The 18060-nt window shown below is 40.8% G+C and overlaps 1 protein-coding gene across 1 annotated transcript; it reads right to left on the reverse strand.

The window, feature by feature from the left end:
• Positions 1-3693: 3693 nt before the first annotated feature.
• Positions 3694-15397, reverse strand: wnt5a (wingless-type MMTV integration site family, member 5a). The gene is made up of 5 exons (XM_088403760.1): positions 14574-15397; positions 12437-12585; positions 10192-10439; positions 7066-7358; positions 3694-5821 (listed from the first exon to the last, which is right to left on the reverse strand). Exons 2-5 carry the CDS (start codon positions 12571-12573, stop codon positions 5363-5365), a joined length of 1137 nt encoding a protein of 378 aa, XP_088259886.1. The 5' UTR covers positions 12574-12585; positions 14574-15397; the 3' UTR covers positions 3694-5362.
• Between the last annotated feature and the right edge of the window lie 2663 nt (positions 15398-18060).

An 18060-nucleotide genomic window follows, 5' to 3' on the forward strand; every position in this document is an offset into this window, starting at 1 on the left:
GCTAAAAGTAAAAACTAAATAAGCATGAGCTATAACTAGGGCTGCATGATTAATCAAATTTCAATCGCGATCATGATATTAGCTGCCATGATTAATTAAAAAGATAAAAAGCCACCTCCCAGTCCATGTCAAATCAAGCACTTTCAGTCATCCTACCACCAGGGAGCAAACAAAAGGTTACGCCATCATTAAGCTTAAGAAACAGCAAGCGGGCAAATTCTGCAAGAGCTTGGTTAATGCTTAACGTGCCCCCGGCTCCAAACGTCAAAATGACTTCTTTTCGGCAACCACGCCACTTCGCGCGGTGTCCGCGCTGGCCAGATTTTCCGCAACACATAACCTCTGCGATTTCTTTACCGCGTGGAAGCGCCGGGCAGAAAACATGTCGAACGAACTATTGCTTATTAGTGTTTGCCGGTGAAAACTGTTAACAACTCCTGGCGTGCAAGTACACAGAGGTGAAGAGTCTGATTTAAAAAAAAAAAATCGTTTGATCGTTTGAATCTACTATTTTTGTTTGTATGCTGTAGACTCCATTGAGAATATCGTCTGACTGCAGGAAAAAAACAGAGTATAAAGTACGAGATTCCACGTGTCTTTTTTCACACATCAAGAGTGGGACGCGATGACAACGCTGAAGTTGGTTTCACTGGCACTTTGGAGATATCAGGTTTCAATTTCACCCTAAAAGCCTTTAGATGACAATGTTAACCACATGTTTGCATGCCAAAAGCCTCTGCTTTTCTCAGCCCCCAGTATACCGTACTAGCTATCACTTGAGGGCCATTTTGGAAAATCCAATCAAAAATTCGAATACATTCAGTTTAAATGACCAAAAATGACAATTTGACTGCTAAGTCCATACTCACTTCGAGTGATTTCTGGTAATTTTATACTGTTTCTTTCTTGCAAAAAAACTTTAAGGCTGTTGTAGGTGTTCTTACAGGTCTGTTGTCTAGTTTATACTGTATATGCTGCTAGTTTTTTTTTTAAGTGCAATAAATTGACATGTTTGACCAAATATCATAAATAATCGTGATTAATAATCGCGATCTCAATATTGACCAAAATAATCGTGATTATGTTTTGCTAACGTTAGCTAATGCAATGCTAAACAAGCATGGTCGCGATTTTTTCATATGCTAATTAAATCGTTGGCACGCGTATGATGCACATAACTTTCAACGGCATGTGGCAACGGCTACAGTATGTCAGAAACAGACAAAAACAGACTTACAGTAGTTACTATCTGAAGAATCCTGAATGAGGGAGTCGGAATGAGCACGGCCTTCATGCTATTGTAGCGGCTGGATTGTAGGGAAGTGTCCCGGAGTGATGACGTCAGGGGGACGACGAGAGACGGGGAGAGAGTTTTGGTGGGGGTTAAATAATTTAACGGGTTTCGACTGTTCCGCTCCCAAATGAATACAATATACAGGTTCTGTCTTTCCTACTAGTTGCACGGAAAACGTTGGGACACTTCACACAAGTTACAACACACAGCGACTTCCTGACTGCACCTCCAAAATAAAGCTGACAAGGGTTGTTGACTGCGTAAGCTGATCTTTTTGTTTGTAAACGCAACAACGCCATTCCAATCGCAAATAGCAATTTTTAAATCAACAAAAAAATACATTTTAAGGTTTTTGGTTGCGATTTGTTAAAATATTTTAGTTTAATATTTCATCTTGATTATATTTTTTTGTCTTGATTCGTTTTGGCATTGACATAAACAGTCTTTTAATGTAATCAAGAGTGATATTTCCCCATTCTTCAGATAGTACTAAAAATACAGCTGTTTATTCATTTTGGCAATTGTGAAAACACCTACGGTAATAAAATTTATACTGTATTCTATGACTAATGTTTGATAATTTAGCTGTTTTTAATCGATTCCCTTTAGTGTAGCACCATCTATTGGATCAATAATGCAACCCCAGCCAGTACTGTAGTTTCAATTTTGTGTGCGCTTTATAATCTAGTGAGCCTTAAAGTGTGGAAAATACTGTAGTAATAACGCTTAATTTGAACCATTAACTCTAATTTTAACTCCTAAATGGAAACCAAAACCCTTGTTTGAAACTCAACTATGAAACCCTAATCCTCGACTAAAAGCTTCTTCTGAAACACAACCCGATTTTGGATCCCTACATTGAAACATTAACCCATTTGCAATTTCACTTTGAATTCATAACCATTGTTTAAAACTTGCATTTAAGACCCTAACTTTAGTTTGAGACACATATCCGAATTTGAAATTTTAGAAAACTCAACCCTTGAAAAGCTCATTTTTGATAAAAACATTAGTTTAAAACCCCACTTTGAAACCCTTAACCTAGTGTGAGAATCTACTTTGTAATCCTAAAAGGCTTCCATTTAAATCTAGTACAGCATAATTAGTGTCAAAGCACTTTTGGTCCTTGTACTGTACTTTCGTGACCACCTCTCTCACTTTTCTCCAGTCGGTGTACTCCCTCATTTGGTATGACCTAATCTGCTCTCCTGTTCTCCTTTTGAGCTCCAGCAGCCTTTGACAAGGCCCAGTTTTTTTTCCAGGCAGCCCCGGTCGCGCTGCCCACACTGAAAATCCCCGTCTTCCGACAACAATATGATGAATGTTTCCATTAACTGACCCAATGTCAGCGGATTGTTGAGCGCCGCGTATAATTTCACCACAACTGAGATGCCTTGGAGGCACACCATGACCGGTTCTCAAGATCTCTCTCGCAGTACAGCTGAAATAGCTGTCATTTCAGAAAAGTCCGACTGTCAGTAGGTGGGCCATCCGTCCACCGTTCAGTCACCCAAGGAAAGAAAATGTGTCGCGATTTGTTGTTACCTGAGCAACTTGTGATGTCATTTTCAGGAGACAGCCAGTGACAAAATGGCCACCCTCTCAAATTGATTAAAAAAAACAGCTGGATTTTACTGCTTAATTCATCTTCCACAAACAGAATTTTAACAAGAATGTCGTGTTTGAATGAGTAGAGCCGGATATAAGATTATTGAGAGGAACATTTGGAGGAGTTGACTTCTCTTAGGTTTTGATCTAATCTGGCCTTGGATTATTACCTTGACGACTAACTTGATTTGGACCTAAAACTTCGCGATTTGGACTTGACTTGGACACAAACCTTTGTGATTCGGAACTAACTTGGACCTAGATTCGTAACCCACGCCTGACTTGGACCCGGACCTTCATTTGTTGGTTTTTATTTATAAAAACTGTCTGTGACTGAGGCTTGACTTGGACTTTCGTGACTTGGACTTTGCTTGAGCAAACCTTAGTGACTCCAATCAGATTTGGTCCCAGATTTGTGACTCTGATCTAGCCCTTCATGACTTAGACTCCGACATTTATGATTTGGACTCAACTTGAACTAGGACCTTCGTGACTCGAACGAGACTTGGACCCAAACTTTCATGACTCTGACCTGAGCAGGACATTGGTGACTCAGACTGCTCGGATTCAAATCTCTACGATTTGAACTCTGCTTGGATCCGGACCTTTATGATTCAGACTCAACTTGGACTACGACCTTTGTGACTCAGAAGAAACTTGGACCCAAACATTTGTGACTCAGACAGCTTGAAATCCATCCTTTTTAACTCCAACTCAACTTGGACTTGGATGATCATGGTTTGCGACGAACCAAAAAAAAGACAAGTTGTCAAAGATTACAGAAGTAAATATTCTAGTTTTATATATTTATTGAAACAAAGTAAAGCATTTAGCCAATTTGTAAAAAGTAACAAAATATTTGCTATTACGCATGAAATTTAACAAACTTCAAACTGATGAAGGAAGCTTATAAATATACATGAATTTAGTTGGACTGGTGGAAAAAATTAGCTTTATGAGTGGTATTGTGAATACATGGCTACCGAGAATTGGATCATCCGATGTATAAAACGTGTTTTAACACAAACACTGAACGAGAGTGAAAAGAAAAACAGAGTGGACGAATAAGGTGCATTTCCCTTTACAAAACAGGTGAAGAGCCGCAAGAAAGTGATAATTTTTTAAAACGTGAATTCCACATCCAGAGCGTCCAACTAAAGGTTCTATGTTTTGCTGTTCTAATGGAGGATTTGGTTCAAGGGGAAATCAGCCCAAAAACTTCCTTAACAACAACACGTTCTACTGGATGTAGTTCCATCACGGCATTCTAATTAAAATTGCGTTTGTGGAATACGTCTGTCATCTGAAAAAGACCCAATTACTCAGATAACAAAAAATAACAGCTCATTCTCTTAAAGTCACATGATTTGACTCAATGAGCCGTGATTGGTTGTTACCAGGTCCCTGAGCAACTGTGAGGTCATTTTCAGGTGACAGTGACAAAATTGCCACCACAGTATTAACCTAAATGCCACGTGACGACCATTGCGGGCACACAGGACATATTATTGAAAAGAAAAGCTTTGAATTGACTTCCCCTTCAGAGAAAATAAATACACTTTACTGATTGCTTGAATAGACATACTATATACACACACACAAGATGGAACTACTTCACCAATGTAACCAAAACCTTGCCCATATATATTCAAACCAAGTTATGTATTGTAGACTATGGTAAATGAATAATCGGAATTAATATGGAAAACAGTGTTGGCTATAATATTGATATATTAACTGATGCACTGCAGTTAAAAAAAATAGAAAGAAAACAGCTGAACAGACACATACAGACAGGTTTAAGCCTCTGTATCAAAGTGCATAAATGGCGGAGGGCTTCTGCAGCACCTGCGGATCCGTCAGGCTATAGCCCAGCCCCCAAACCCGTCCTCTGTCTGAACCCATTTTTCCTTTCTGGACTCCCACAAACCAATGAGTTGAGGGGGTTGGGGGTGCGATTGGGGACGTGAGCGCTGGTTTGGGTTGAGGCCCACGAAAACACATCCATCCGTACGACATGCAGGCATTCTCCTGTCAACGCGGCCATACAACAAAGCAGGACCTTCAAGTCAACTGCGCCTCAAGTATCACACTCGACTTTTCGGGGGGGGGGAGCACGGTCCAATTTTGTTATCCACATGACGAATCTCAAAAAAGAAAGAAGGAAAAGAAAAAAAATCTGAAATTGATGGAAGTTGTTGGGAATGGGCGAGGCTGCTTTCAGCCATTTCTGGCACTAGCAGGGATTAAAAAAAAAAAAAAAAATCAGATGGGCCAAAATAAAATCTCAAAATAAATATTTCGTGGTAGCTCCTGAAGGCGTGATGTATTTTGGGGGCGGGGTCAAGTCTTTTAGCAATGGGATCATTGTTTACCTCTATAAATATAATTTATATAGTTTTTCTCTCTCTGTCTTGGCCTTCTCCGCTCTCACAGCTGATCTGCAGGTCTCCTCTAGTCTCACTTGCAGACGAACTGGTCAACGATTTTGGTGCAACGCTTGCACTTGACGTAGCAGCACCAGTGGAACTTGCAGTGGCAACGCTCCACCAGCTGGGCCTTGAACTGGTCGTAGCCGCGACCGCAGCACATCAGCTCGCAGCCATCCATCCCCTCCGAGGTCTTGTTGCAAAGACGCCCCACCGTGCCCAGGGAGCCCGTGCTTTGGTTCTTCAGGCAGTAGTCCGGACTGGATTCGATGTAGACCAGGTCGTGGCTGGTGGGCGGGTTGAACTTGTTGTTCATCTGCACCAGCTTCCCGCGCGAGTTGAGCTTCATTGCGGCGGCGCTGTCGTACTTCTCCTTCAGGGCGTCGCCCACCTTGCGGAAGTCGGCCAGCTGCAGCCAGCAGGTCTTCAGGCTGCACGAGCCCGAGACCCCGTGGCACTTGCACGACACGTGGGCGAGGTCCGACACAGTCTGGGGAGGTCAAGATGGGACAGTGACAATGAACTTACTTAATATTGTGCACACACTTTGCAAACTATAAGCATTGCATTATTTTCCTAATTTTGTGAACGCTTTTAAAGGCTTAACAGATGGTTATTAATTATTAATTGTTCAGCGGCATCAGTTCAAAAAAATTGTAAAATGGTGCAATCTGTCTTTGTAGTCTGTGAAGTGATGACAATTTAAGTCATAGCCATTATCTAGTTTCTACTGCCACCTACTGTCTTGAGTTGAAACAAAACATAGTTTGACCGGCGCTCAATGGAACGTTACCAAAAAAAAAAAAAAAAATCACAGGAAAATCAATGTCATTAATCCTATTAAAAAGTATCTCAAAAATTGTAATTCTAATGGTTTTATAAGATCCAAACTTTGGACAATTATTTTTGTCCACAAAATCTCACATCCCGCTGCAATCACTTAGAAATGTCAGCATCGTTGCATTTTAAAATTTCACGTACTTAATCATCTGCTGAAAATTTCAGCTCTCTCTGACAAGAATAGAACATTGCCATTCATTTGCAGCTATTTTTTTTAAGAAAATGCTTAATAGGATAGCTGAGTCTTTCTTTAAAAGAATCTGTCATTGTTTTTTTTTGTGGAGACTGTTGCATAGTACTCATGGTATCAGTACTTGGGATCAGTAATCAGTGATCATTGACTATTTAAAAGTTGAGCACTCTGAATGGTATCAGTCTGGAAAAAAAATGGAACATTCCTACTAAATATACTTAAAAACCACACGCACCAAAAAGATTTTTTAAAAACATGATTATGAAAAATATAATTTAAATGCACCATTTCATAGAGGGGTGGGATACTCTGTGTACATATTATTATTTACAAACTTTTTGGTTACTTATACATTTATTTTGTGGATGACCGCAACTGTCATGTGCCTTTATGCAACGCAAAGTACAATGCAATGCTTGGAAAGGCAACGGCCTGGCTGGAGATATTTTGGCTCCACGTTTGCTTTGAGGCGGTTTCAAGATGCTTGGGGAGGAAAATGAAACCTCAAAAGTGTCAGAGCGATGCTATCTAGCCCTCAGATCTCAGGAGCCGTAGGGGGAGAGCAGACGGAGCTGTTGAATCTGATTGACCTGACTTGTCTCGCTTCCAGCTCGGCCTTTTACAAACACGCATGCGGATTTATAGCTCACAATTTTTAGAAAGGGGAAAAAAAAGGGTTGAATGTGCATCTGAGCACGTACCCGTCGTCCCGCCTCGTTGTTGTGAAGATTCATCATCAGCCGCGCGCTGTCCTGCGAGCCTTTGGGGTAACTCTTCTCCCGCTCACGAGCATCCACAAACTCCTTGGAGAACCGGTAGCCATAGTTGAGGTTGTCTCCGCAGCCGCCCCACAGCCAGTCCCGTGGCAGGTCTTTGGGCCGAGCGGCACGGCTGCAGCCGCAGCTGGACAGCTCCCCCTCCCTGCAGGCGCGGCTCACTGCGTTCACCACCCCGGCCGCGCTGATGGCGTAGGTGAAGGCCGTCTCTCGGCTGCCTGCGCACAAGCCATTCCAAATGTTTAGGTGCAAGATAAACAAAACATTTAACACCGTTTGAACCCACTGTGTTTGCCATGGGGATGCAGAGCACCTCATCCCTACTGCAAGGCTTTTAGTCCAACATATTGAAAAGTGGACTTTGGCTCTGCTATTTCTGGGATTGAGCCAGAGACTGGACAGCGCCCTCCGGTGACAAAGAATGCACCCCAAAAACAGCTGAGACTTTTCCCAAATGGAAAACCACAAGGGCTCTTTCACATCATCTGTCACGACTGACGGATTCTGGGTTTTTTGCCCACGAACCCCACCCTAGCTCATTATTTCCTATAGAGGAAGAAACTCAAAATGTGCCTAGGCTATTGGGTGCTCACCATCAGGGCTGGACTGGCACGAAAGGAAAAAAAAAAAAATCCAGTTACAGTTTCATGAAAAAAAAAAAAAAAAAAAGCAATCTAGATTGTTAGCTTGCCCTGGTGTGAAAATGATTCCTATTTTTTTACATTGTAATAGGGATGGAAAAAGTCCAAGTAATTCAAGTACCTTGGTTCAAAAACATGCTCAAAGAGTTTCTTTTTTTTTTTTTTTGCCTATGATTCCTCTTAATTTACTGTACGCTGTCAGGAAGAAGTCAAGCTAAACTCAGCAAAAAAGTATTCACACTATGCATGACAGTCAGAGGCCACCAGCTTAAGAAAATAAACACACATTCCCAAATTTCACAGAGATCAATGCCTTGCGATATTTTGATTGTAAAGTCAGTAACTGGATCCAACAATAGCAGCTAACAGCGCTAACAATGACAAAATGCAATAGATGCTAGCAGCAATAGTGGCTATCCGAACTCAACCGCTCACAAAGTGGGTAATCTGAAACACGCTTAACGCACAACAAATCTAAGACTTACAAATATGATCACAAGAAGAGATTTATCCTGTTTTGCCATAGTTTTTACATTGTTGCCAAACTGTTGGTGAGTCCAAAGAACGGTAATAAAAATGATCAGAATTTGACCCTGAAATTAAGGGTACATCCTTTAAACAGGTGCATACTATATTTGGGCAGTTGTATTCAATTTTTTTTAAATAGGTGAAAATATACTTTGTTTTTATCACAATACTCGAGTATTCGATACACCTTTTAGTGGATATCCAAACACCAAAATATTCAATAGCCGCATACCTAGACTACAAGAATTTTATTGTAAACATAGATTCGTATAAAATGTATATTCAGACACAACCTCTTATCCCCCATGGCAGCTACTTAGCTCTGCCACCGATGTAGATTGGTTCAGTATGCTGCCTATACTGCAACTAGATTAATGGGCACTTCCCTCTTAATTATAGGCCGGTCTCTCGGGGTAAAATGCAAGAAAATAAACAAATAGCACCGCTTCCACCCTAAAAGACATGGGCTCACCTGGTATTTACCCTCTACTGTATACCAGATGGCCAGTCTTGCTCTGCCAAGCATTATGAGCAAAGAGCAAAACTCTGGAGAACGTGGCAAAGTGACAGCTAACAAATTTCAGAGCGTGTGATAAACAATGGAAATGCATGTCTCACAGAGCATCGCAGCCAAAACGCAAGCAGTGCAATGACAAAAACAGATGGGTAAAGAAAGAGAGAGAAAATGCCGATGAAAGAAAGACTGAAAAGATTAAAGATCAATGCATGAACAGGAAAAAGGTGCCTAGAGAACCCCCCCTGAAAAAAAGGCATCAGAAAGGACAATGAGCGGTCTGGGTAAGAAAAGCTGGTGATGATTTATGACATTGATACTTGACTTCTTTTTAAATCATCCTTTGAATATTGGCTTGGTGACAGACTCGAGAGTGTCTTCTTCCTTGGCTGCCCCGCCTTGAAACCACCCTGAAGAAAACCAGCAAGCTGAACCACCATACTGCTTCAGTGTTGATTGGAGCTTGGGTTTAAATCAAAAGCCCCAGACGATGAATTGAATACACGACTATATATATATATATATATATATATATATATATATATATATATATATATATATATATATATTCAGACATTGTATTAGTTGCAACATATCAGCGTACCACCGCAGAGAAAAACACCCTCAAGTTACCACCACAGGGCTTTGAAAACATTGCCTGTATGTGGTGCTGATGGGCAGAGCTAAACGGAGAAGTTTCTATGAGAAGACTATAAGGAAAAATGGTTGTTATGAGTCAAATTTCAAATGTACTTGACTGACAAATATTTGTATTAAATGTATTAAAAGAAGAAGAGGCTTTGAAACTAAATATATTACATTACTTAAGTTGACATCCGTTATTAGCATCCTGGAAAAAAGTTCTTGAAAAACTTGAATCACACTTGCAGTAAAAAAAATGTGAATATTTGGAGTTGAGACGCCATCGTATCTCTAAATGTACAACATATATCACTCTAGCCATGTCAGACAAAACTAAGAAATATCACTTTAGTCAAAACTGCAGCTACACTGCTGACATTACAACAAGCATATTGCCTGGATTTATCAAAATCCATCTGGAAGATTATGATCAATAAATCTTGACGTCAACATTTTTTTTCCCTCCTTTCCTGAGAAGCAGGCAAGTCTCCAAAGAAAACATTCAGTGGTTCTACCCAAGCATGGTTAGTAAAGTTCTGCGAGCTCAAATGAGAGATCAGAACATACTGCACTTAAGTGAAACATGCACGTCTTCATTTTTCAACTTGTCTTCCAGCCACCGGAGAGAAAAGCTTATTTTCTGCTACGCTACATACTAAAAACTGAACCAAGCTAACCACTGGCTGTGAAGATCCAAAAAATAAAATCACGTCTCGATATCCTTACCTATTTGCATAACACGTCCAAAGACAGAGGAGTTGTCCACCGTGCTGCAGTTCCAACGCCGATGTCTGAACTGGTACTGGCACTCCCTGATGCCCGTCTTTGCGCCTTCGCCGATGTACTGCATGTGGTCCTGGTAGAGCTGGCACAGCTTCTTCTGGCCCTGCGACAGGCCAGCCAACTGGCTGCACAGAGGCTGGGCGCCGATGATGTAGGCCTCTGGGATCAACAGCGGGTTCATGGCTAAAGACCTGGACGGGCGCATACAATGTAGGTGCTTTTAAACGTGGCCCGTTGCCAGCCAAAGTGAGCATGTCATTGCATTTTCAAGTTATGTGATAGACAGGGCCAAGCACGCAAGTGGCAAGGAGAAAAGTAGTGCGCAGGGGGGGGGAATATATATATATATATATATATATTAAAAAAACAGGACTACCATCGGTAAGTTCACTCCTAGCTTTTTCAATATCTGTTCACACTATAAAACAGCGCCCAATTTTGTCACCCAAGCTAATTTTGCACATTTTCCAAAAAAAAAGTGAAAATTGCAAACTCATGATCCACAGCGGGATATTAAAAAATAGCAGCACGACTCGGGGCATCTGGTTTCAGGCAGGCCACGGACAATCTGAGCAGCCCATCCCCGAGCCCCTCGAGAGAGACAATTAGTCTCTCGTGTAACTTGATCAACCAGGGGAACTGCAACGGAACACACACAGCAGGAAAATATTGTCTACATAGACACTATGCAGACATGCCCCCCCCCCCCCCGCCCCCAAATCATTTACCCCTGATGTTCTGAAACGCAAAGTTTGCTCGTTGCCGGATGATTGTCATGGTTGCCCTTCAACCAAAGTAAATTTCAATTTCACAGAAACTTGTGAATGGAACTTTTCCAAGCGAACTATTTGCCTTTCTGGAGATACGGTAAGCCATCTGTTTAACTATCCAGTTTGTTCGGAAACATATATTCTTCGCAAATAAATATTTGTTGTATCTATGCTGGCGATGTATAGTGATCAGCGGAGAACAATCAAATGCTCTTCCATTAGATGGTACGAGGAAGAATTAACCTGTGTAGTCCCTTGTTGCCATTTTTTTTTCAATGTAAAATGGTCGCCTTGGCTCACTGCATCACGCACAAATAGTTTTTCTCTTCATTTCCAATGAGTGAATAATACTTGCAATTTTGGCAAAATCACAAAAACGCAAACACAAAATGATGCATGTGCATAAATGCTAAATGCAGAGTGTTGCTTCCGGCAAATGTGTAACGGTAAGTCTCTCCTCACTCAGGTGCTTTCAGGATGTAGTTCTTATTTTTAAGGATGTACCCCCTGTGAAATACTCTATTTTTTTCAGCCAAGCAACCCCAAACCACACAAAGGATGGGGAAATTAAAAAAATGACTTAAATTACTTTGCCTTTCGTGCCGGATTTATTAAACATGGAAAATATATTTGTCGGTGTGTTCTATTCAGCAAATCCAAAGGAGATATTGTATAACACCTCTTTAATTTCTGGCTCTTCTGCTGGAAAACGATACCACTTATGACATTGTGCATTGATAAAACGCTTAACATATTTAAGGCAAATAACATATTGCAAAGAAGCCACTATGGCAAAATTTACCATTAGGTTGTTTCATGTTCTGATTAATTTGCTCTTAATTTGAAAAGATAAATGTACTGTTCCTGACACTGCATTAAAAAAAAATGATTTAGTGATAGCTATTGAAGCCCTGTTACAATTTCACATAGCCCCTTAAGTGCATTCAAGTACCTAAATTTAAGATCCACTGTTTCAAGTTCCACAACAAGATTTCAGGTTTTTGTAAAAGTAAAACAAAAGAGAACTAGATAAAAAGGGAAGAATCATGAATTATGATTTCACTATCAATAAAAATAATTGTGATTATTATTTGCTTCTGTAATTGCCCAGTCCAAAAAAAAAAAAAAAAGCCTCAAAGCCTCCAAAAATCTGGACTCAGACCAATGAAAGCTATAATATTTCTGCATATATTTATAATTTTGCCTTGGCAAAAGCTGAAATCAGAAAACGGGAGCATACGAAAAGTTTTCCTGTTAATGCGCAACAGTGCATGCTGTTGTTGAAGTCATTTACAAAAAACATCTGAATTTCAACTGGAAAAATCAGCAAAAAAGGCATGCATGGTTACAAATGCAATAAGTCAAGCGCCACGCACACAAAACACACACACACAAAAAGAGCGCAAGGCCGTACGTACCACCAGGAGTTGGCCTCCACCACCACCTGCATGAGGAGTGTGAGGAGTGTGAGCGCAAAGACGCAGTGTCTGGAGTCCAAGGGGCTGCCCAAGGGCCAGCCGGCCGGCCGACACACACAATCCAATCCCAACTTCATCGTCGCGCCGAGCTGGGGGACGGCAGAGCAATGTCACTCACGTTCCCGTACACAAGAACAATTTTCAGCTCATCTCGACCACAAACAAACTCACACACCAATGAACACAATAGTGCTAAATAGGATGAAAAAATTGACTTTAAAAAAAGAGCTGTGACATCCATAATGTCATTGATACAACATTGTAATTGTATTTGTAGAAGTATCTCCAGGGCATATTTTATATGATTAGATCGTGTAAAATTTTCAGTTTTATTTTGGTCCCACAAATGTAAATGTGCATCCATATGCAACTTAACAAAATACTGTAGAAGAATGCAACATTTTGCAAGGAAGTCATTATAATACAATTTAACAAAAAGTTCCTTCATGTCAACGTTGTTACAATTAATTAATTCTTAATTTGAAAATAAAAATATTAAACGTTAAATTGACAGAATTAAAAGGTATTAAATGCAATATGCTGATACCTGCAGAAACAAATCTATCATACCCCCACCTTGAAATGCCTGGTGTGCCTCCATTTACGAACCACTGCCATATCGTGTTGTATGTGACTGAGCTGATTTTTTTCAGCTGCTGACTGTAAATCGCATGTCATACCACAGCCTGATTCATTCCTGACAATCTTACTCACAGATTTGAGAGACATGTGTTTGCACGCACAAAAGATCAAACAATGGTTGGTTAAAGTTATATGAATAACGATTTTTAATTTTATAAATAGCACGTAACACTTCTGCATTTTTGAATGACCAACCAACTACGAGTTCAAATGTGCCCGTGATGGATTATTCAATAAAATTTAAGAATTGTATAAAGTGGTAAAACAAAAGTAGAATATGATCAGGAGAGGTGAGGGCCACGTCGACAGTAGATGGTGCAAAGGCCTGATGCTCAACATTTTTTTGGTATTAGTATTATTTCAACGAGGACAATATATGGATGCAGGGAAAAAAAAAAAAAAAAAAAAACAATCCCTACATACAGTACAACCTACTCATTTTTATAGATTTGGTCTGTGACTGTGGGGCTCGAGTTCATCACAGCTTTCTACAAGATTATGAGACCAGGCGGGATGGAAATGGGTTCATGGTGACTTTACGCCTTCTTTTCTATGCACAGTTCACGAAAATATTTTGAAGCCACACAAAAAGCCCCACTTAGTTCACCAATTACGAATTGTAGTAAAAGGCAATCGAATTATTCGAATTGAATTGAAACTGTAACGAATAATTTCCCCGAATTTTACTGTTTTTTAGGCTCATGCAAATTAAACTCTGACTCTGGAATTGGAAACGCTGGCTTCTGCAGTCTATGACCCCCAGCCACAACCCCCCTCCGAAAACATTTGACCCCAGCAAAAGTGGCCAAGCTCGTTGACCTGTTGACTGATAACTAGCACACCCATTTGTGGAGCTAAAAGTGGCGTCGAATTGTACGCACTTCCGTTCCACATCAGTTAAGAGGAACGTAGTCAGAAGTGACTCCACAGTCAGTCAATCCATTTGAACTTTTCTGGCATTTTTTATTTATGTTAATGTTGTTTCTCCATCTCAACTCGTTTAAAGGCCATCAAAGGCCTAAAATGGCCGTAGACTGACATATTAAACATTCGATGGTTATTTTGATTTAATAAACCCGTTTTCCTTTATTTAAATTAAAATGATACTTTAAACCCTGCGTGAGCTACAAAATCTAGATAATAATAAATAACATTTGGCTCGTTAATTTTCTTTTATTTATTCAAGGCTGTATGTTCAAACCAGGAGAGGGAGCCAATTGCTACGCTTTGATGTACAGCAGCACCCAGAAACCATTGCAATCAATGAAATTACAATTTAAAAAGTTATTTCAGTCCATACAATTATTGATCGTTCTTTAATTAAATATTTTGACTACCATTAAGAAAAAAACTCGACATGTATTGCACACTCAAGAAGGCGCGCTTAATCGTAAAAGAAAAGTTGCAGTCACTCGGAGATGCTGTAGGTACTCACCAGGAAGCTGGAAGATGTAATCCACTTTTGGCAGACGATCTTAAAGCAATAAATCCCAGTGCTGTCCCGTTGGATGATTTATTCCCTTTCGCTTACAGTTTTATCCCAATCTCGAGGGTTGTAGATATAGCTGGACAGTTCTTCAGTTTTGAACAACCCCAAATAATCACAATATCGTAAAACAAACAGAAGTGGATGCGCTCCGTGCGCCAAACCACTGTGAAGCAGCGATATGTGATCAAATTAATCAAGCAAGTAATGAGTTTAGGTTAGTTCGAAAAAATAAAATAAAATCGTCACTCTGGGGTTGAAGCAACAAGTGTCAATGCGAGTGTTAATTCACTTTTAACTGAAGGGGGGAAAAGTCACGCAGCTTCACGGTTTATGCAAATTTGCTTGACGGGCATCCAATAAAATAAACTTTAAAAAAAGCAATAAATCCCAGTCGTGCACGCTCTCCCGTTTTGAGCGTTTTACCAGCAAAAAGATCCACGCGTTGCTCCAGGCCACGAGCGACTTGTCAATTTAGCTCCCATTCTGCCTTCGAAAATCCCTCGTGAGTTCAATTCGTGGCAAGCAGTCATCCGCCTTGCCACAATGCACACCAAAGTCTCCCCCCACAAAAAAGAAAAAATCAAAACTAAATTCCAAACGGCGAATCTTGGCGCGTGCACGATGCCACGCGGAACAAAAAGGAAAGAAAAAAAAGTTAGAAAATGAAGAAGCGGCGGGCGACTTGTGCCGAGGATCCCGAGTGTCGTGTGGTCCTCCCACGCCGCGTGCGTGTGCTCAAGTGCAGCAGAGCGGCGATCACTCGAGCTTCCTTTCTCTTTATTTTTCTCCCTCCCTCTCCCTCTCCCTCTCTCTCACCTGCTGCTGTGACCTCCTCCCACAATGCACGGTGGACTGGCGAGGCTTCCTTTCGGCGCATGCGCAGTCTCTCCCACGCTTCAGACAACTTTCTTGAATCGAGTTGGAGAGGGGCGAAGGTGGAACAGGCTGTAACAAAATAAACCTCTCGATTACCCAAAATAAACTTGAAAAAGCACCCGAGGCTATTACCTTATCCATTCCAGAGCAGAACTCGGATTTTCCCCTTCAGCGGCTCCGCTTTCGTCCCAGCAAAATCGCATCGTGTGCTTTTACAGGCTGCTCTCATCACCTTCGGGCCCTTCCAGAACGTTGGCCTATACTGCAATTATTATTCTATGCTACATGATCTACAAACATGCAGCACAGATCCACAGGCTTACACCTCAAATATTGTTGTGTGAACCCGGCGACCGGTGTCGAAGGTCCTCGTAGTGTTTTGTCAAACACTTTCAAAACTTCACCATGGTGAAAATTATGGAGCCGCTAATGTTTATTGTGCAATGGCTGGAAACATTGTTTGTATCCTAACAAATAATTGCTGTAAATTCTCCATCTGTAAAGAGACAACGTAAACTCCTTCGTACTTTCACTAGAATGATACAAAGCCCAGACAGCCAGTCCAAGTCGCTTCAGTAAACAAACAAATATCCTCCAAATAGGAAGACAGCTTCATGAAAGTCAAGGAAAAAAAACTTCCTTAGCATTGTTCCTTCAGTTTGTCTCGCCACCGAGAAAGAGTGGCAATCATCTGTTGCTTCGCGATTAGCTTGTTTATAGCCATAGGTTGCGCTACATTCACATGCTTTTTCCATACTTGTTAAATAAAAGATGACTGAAAATTGTCCACCCTATGGGTATTAAACGCACCGTTTTTTTTCTGCAAGCCGAGGACATGAGCGGTAAATCTTGCATCACATTTTAGTGTGGTTCAAGCTGCATCTTGGAGCCACTTTTAGGAAAAAAAATGTTCAGCTCGGACTTGGTTGTTGCAATGAGTGAAAGTTATGTAGTGTGAGCTAATGTGCAAAGTGAAGCACGCAACGTTACGCATCAGTGATTTCTGTGGTGCATATGTACCTGCGTACCAGTTAAGTCCATCCCTGTTAATTAGGCGTGGACATGCATGGTCAAGTCAATCAATGATATAGTAGCGTAAAACTGCCAATCTGGAGTAATCATTTTTTTACTGGCAAACCTATTTTAACATATGTGCAAATACCTTCAAATTTACATGTAGGCTTAAGACTAACAGTGTATTTAACTTTCTAACATATTATTAGCCAATGCCAATACTGCAGCCTTGAGGATGTGCTAATTCGGACATGATCCATTTTTGTAATTTTTCTGTCTTTAATTTTCTTGATATTGATAGCAAAAAAACACCATGTTCACATTACAGAAGACTCAGAAGGAAATGCTGCTTTAACGTTTTGTTTTCAATGTATATCAACATGTATTTAAATACTTTTGAAGATACTTTTGAAAATACAATCAATTAGATTTAAAGTAATTAACAATAACATCTTCCATAACTAATCACGATTGCATTTTTCAAAACTATTTCAAAACTTTTTATTTTACTAGGTAAACGGTCATCTTTGCAGGTTTTTATACCGGTGACTCTCCTCTAAGTTTGCTTGCTGCAGGAAGTAAATTGAACTGAGTTATCTGACATTCAGGTAACTTTGACAGACCTAATTTAAACAGGTTCAATCTTGTTTTCAACAACTGCAAACGTGTTTGTAAATTCATTCAAACGTCTTTAATTTTCTTGAAATTCTCATGGATTCTCATGAAACACCTCCGAAGCCTTAAAAGTTCGACTTCAAGATTCCTGCGTGGAGTCTTCATGTTCTCGTATTGTTGAACTTCTCCAGCTAATCTGACAACCTCCCGTATTTCAAAGGCTCACGGAAGATTAGATTGTCTGTAACGTAAATGGTTGTAGAGTCCGTGGTGTGCCCGCCCTTCATCCAAGCCTCCCTCGCACCCACCATCCAAATGAGACAAGCGGTATGGACTCATTTCCTTGTGCAGGTGTACCTAACAAAAAATTCAAGTGTGCACAGTATATTTACAGTAAAAGTGTGGCCACAGGGCAGGAAGATTGGGGGGGGCATATAAAATTGTAATTTTTCCACGTCAGCTGTTGGCAGGCTTGCGTGCCAGGATGCATCCAGCTGGTCTTACCCAACATGCTCAGCCACATTTGTGATCCCGCCCTCTCCGCCCTCCAAGTGTCTGTGACCCCCCCCCCCCCCCTTCACCTCCACCCCCATGTTCTCGGAGGAAGAAAAGCCGGGTAACATCTGGCTGAGTTTATGAGAGTGCGGGAGAATTGGTAGACCATGAAAACTGGGAAAAACTTCAAGAGTCTATTGTTGAAAGCGCCATTAGTGGCGTTGAAACTTTAATCTTGAGAAAACAGCTATTGTTGCGCTTGCTTTGACCGCCAAACGCCGTCAATGGTAACCCTATTGACATTATTGCGCATAAAAGACACCTCCTCATTGCTGTGAAAGCAAAGTTTATTAAAACAACAGGAAACACGCTGACCACTGCAAAACACTGTGGGACAAGTCAAGGGTGAATACCGTGCCCCCCCCATCCCCCT

Source organism: Hippichthys cyanospilos, chromosome 2, assembly GCF_059441005.1.
Source record: "Hippichthys cyanospilos isolate Australia breed blue-spotted pipefish chromosome 2, RoL_Hcya_1.0, whole genome shotgun sequence".
Lineage (NCBI taxonomy): Eukaryota > Metazoa > Chordata > Actinopteri > Syngnathiformes > Syngnathidae > Hippichthys > Hippichthys cyanospilos.

Bases quoted from the DNA above. Each gene is read 5' to 3' on its own strand.
- wnt5a (XM_088403760.1), bottom strand. From the start codon at position 12,573: ATGAAGTTGGGATTGGATTGTGTGTGTCGGCCGGCCGGCTGGCCCTTG. The intron at 10,440-12,436 runs GTACGTACGGCC...GCGCCCGTCCAG, and splicing joins GTGGAGGCCAACTCCTGGTG to GTCTTTAGCCATGAACCCGC. The intron at 7,359-10,191 runs GTAAGGATATCG...GCTTGTGCGCAG, and splicing joins TGGACGTGTTATGCAAATAG to GCAGCCGAGAGACGGCCTTC.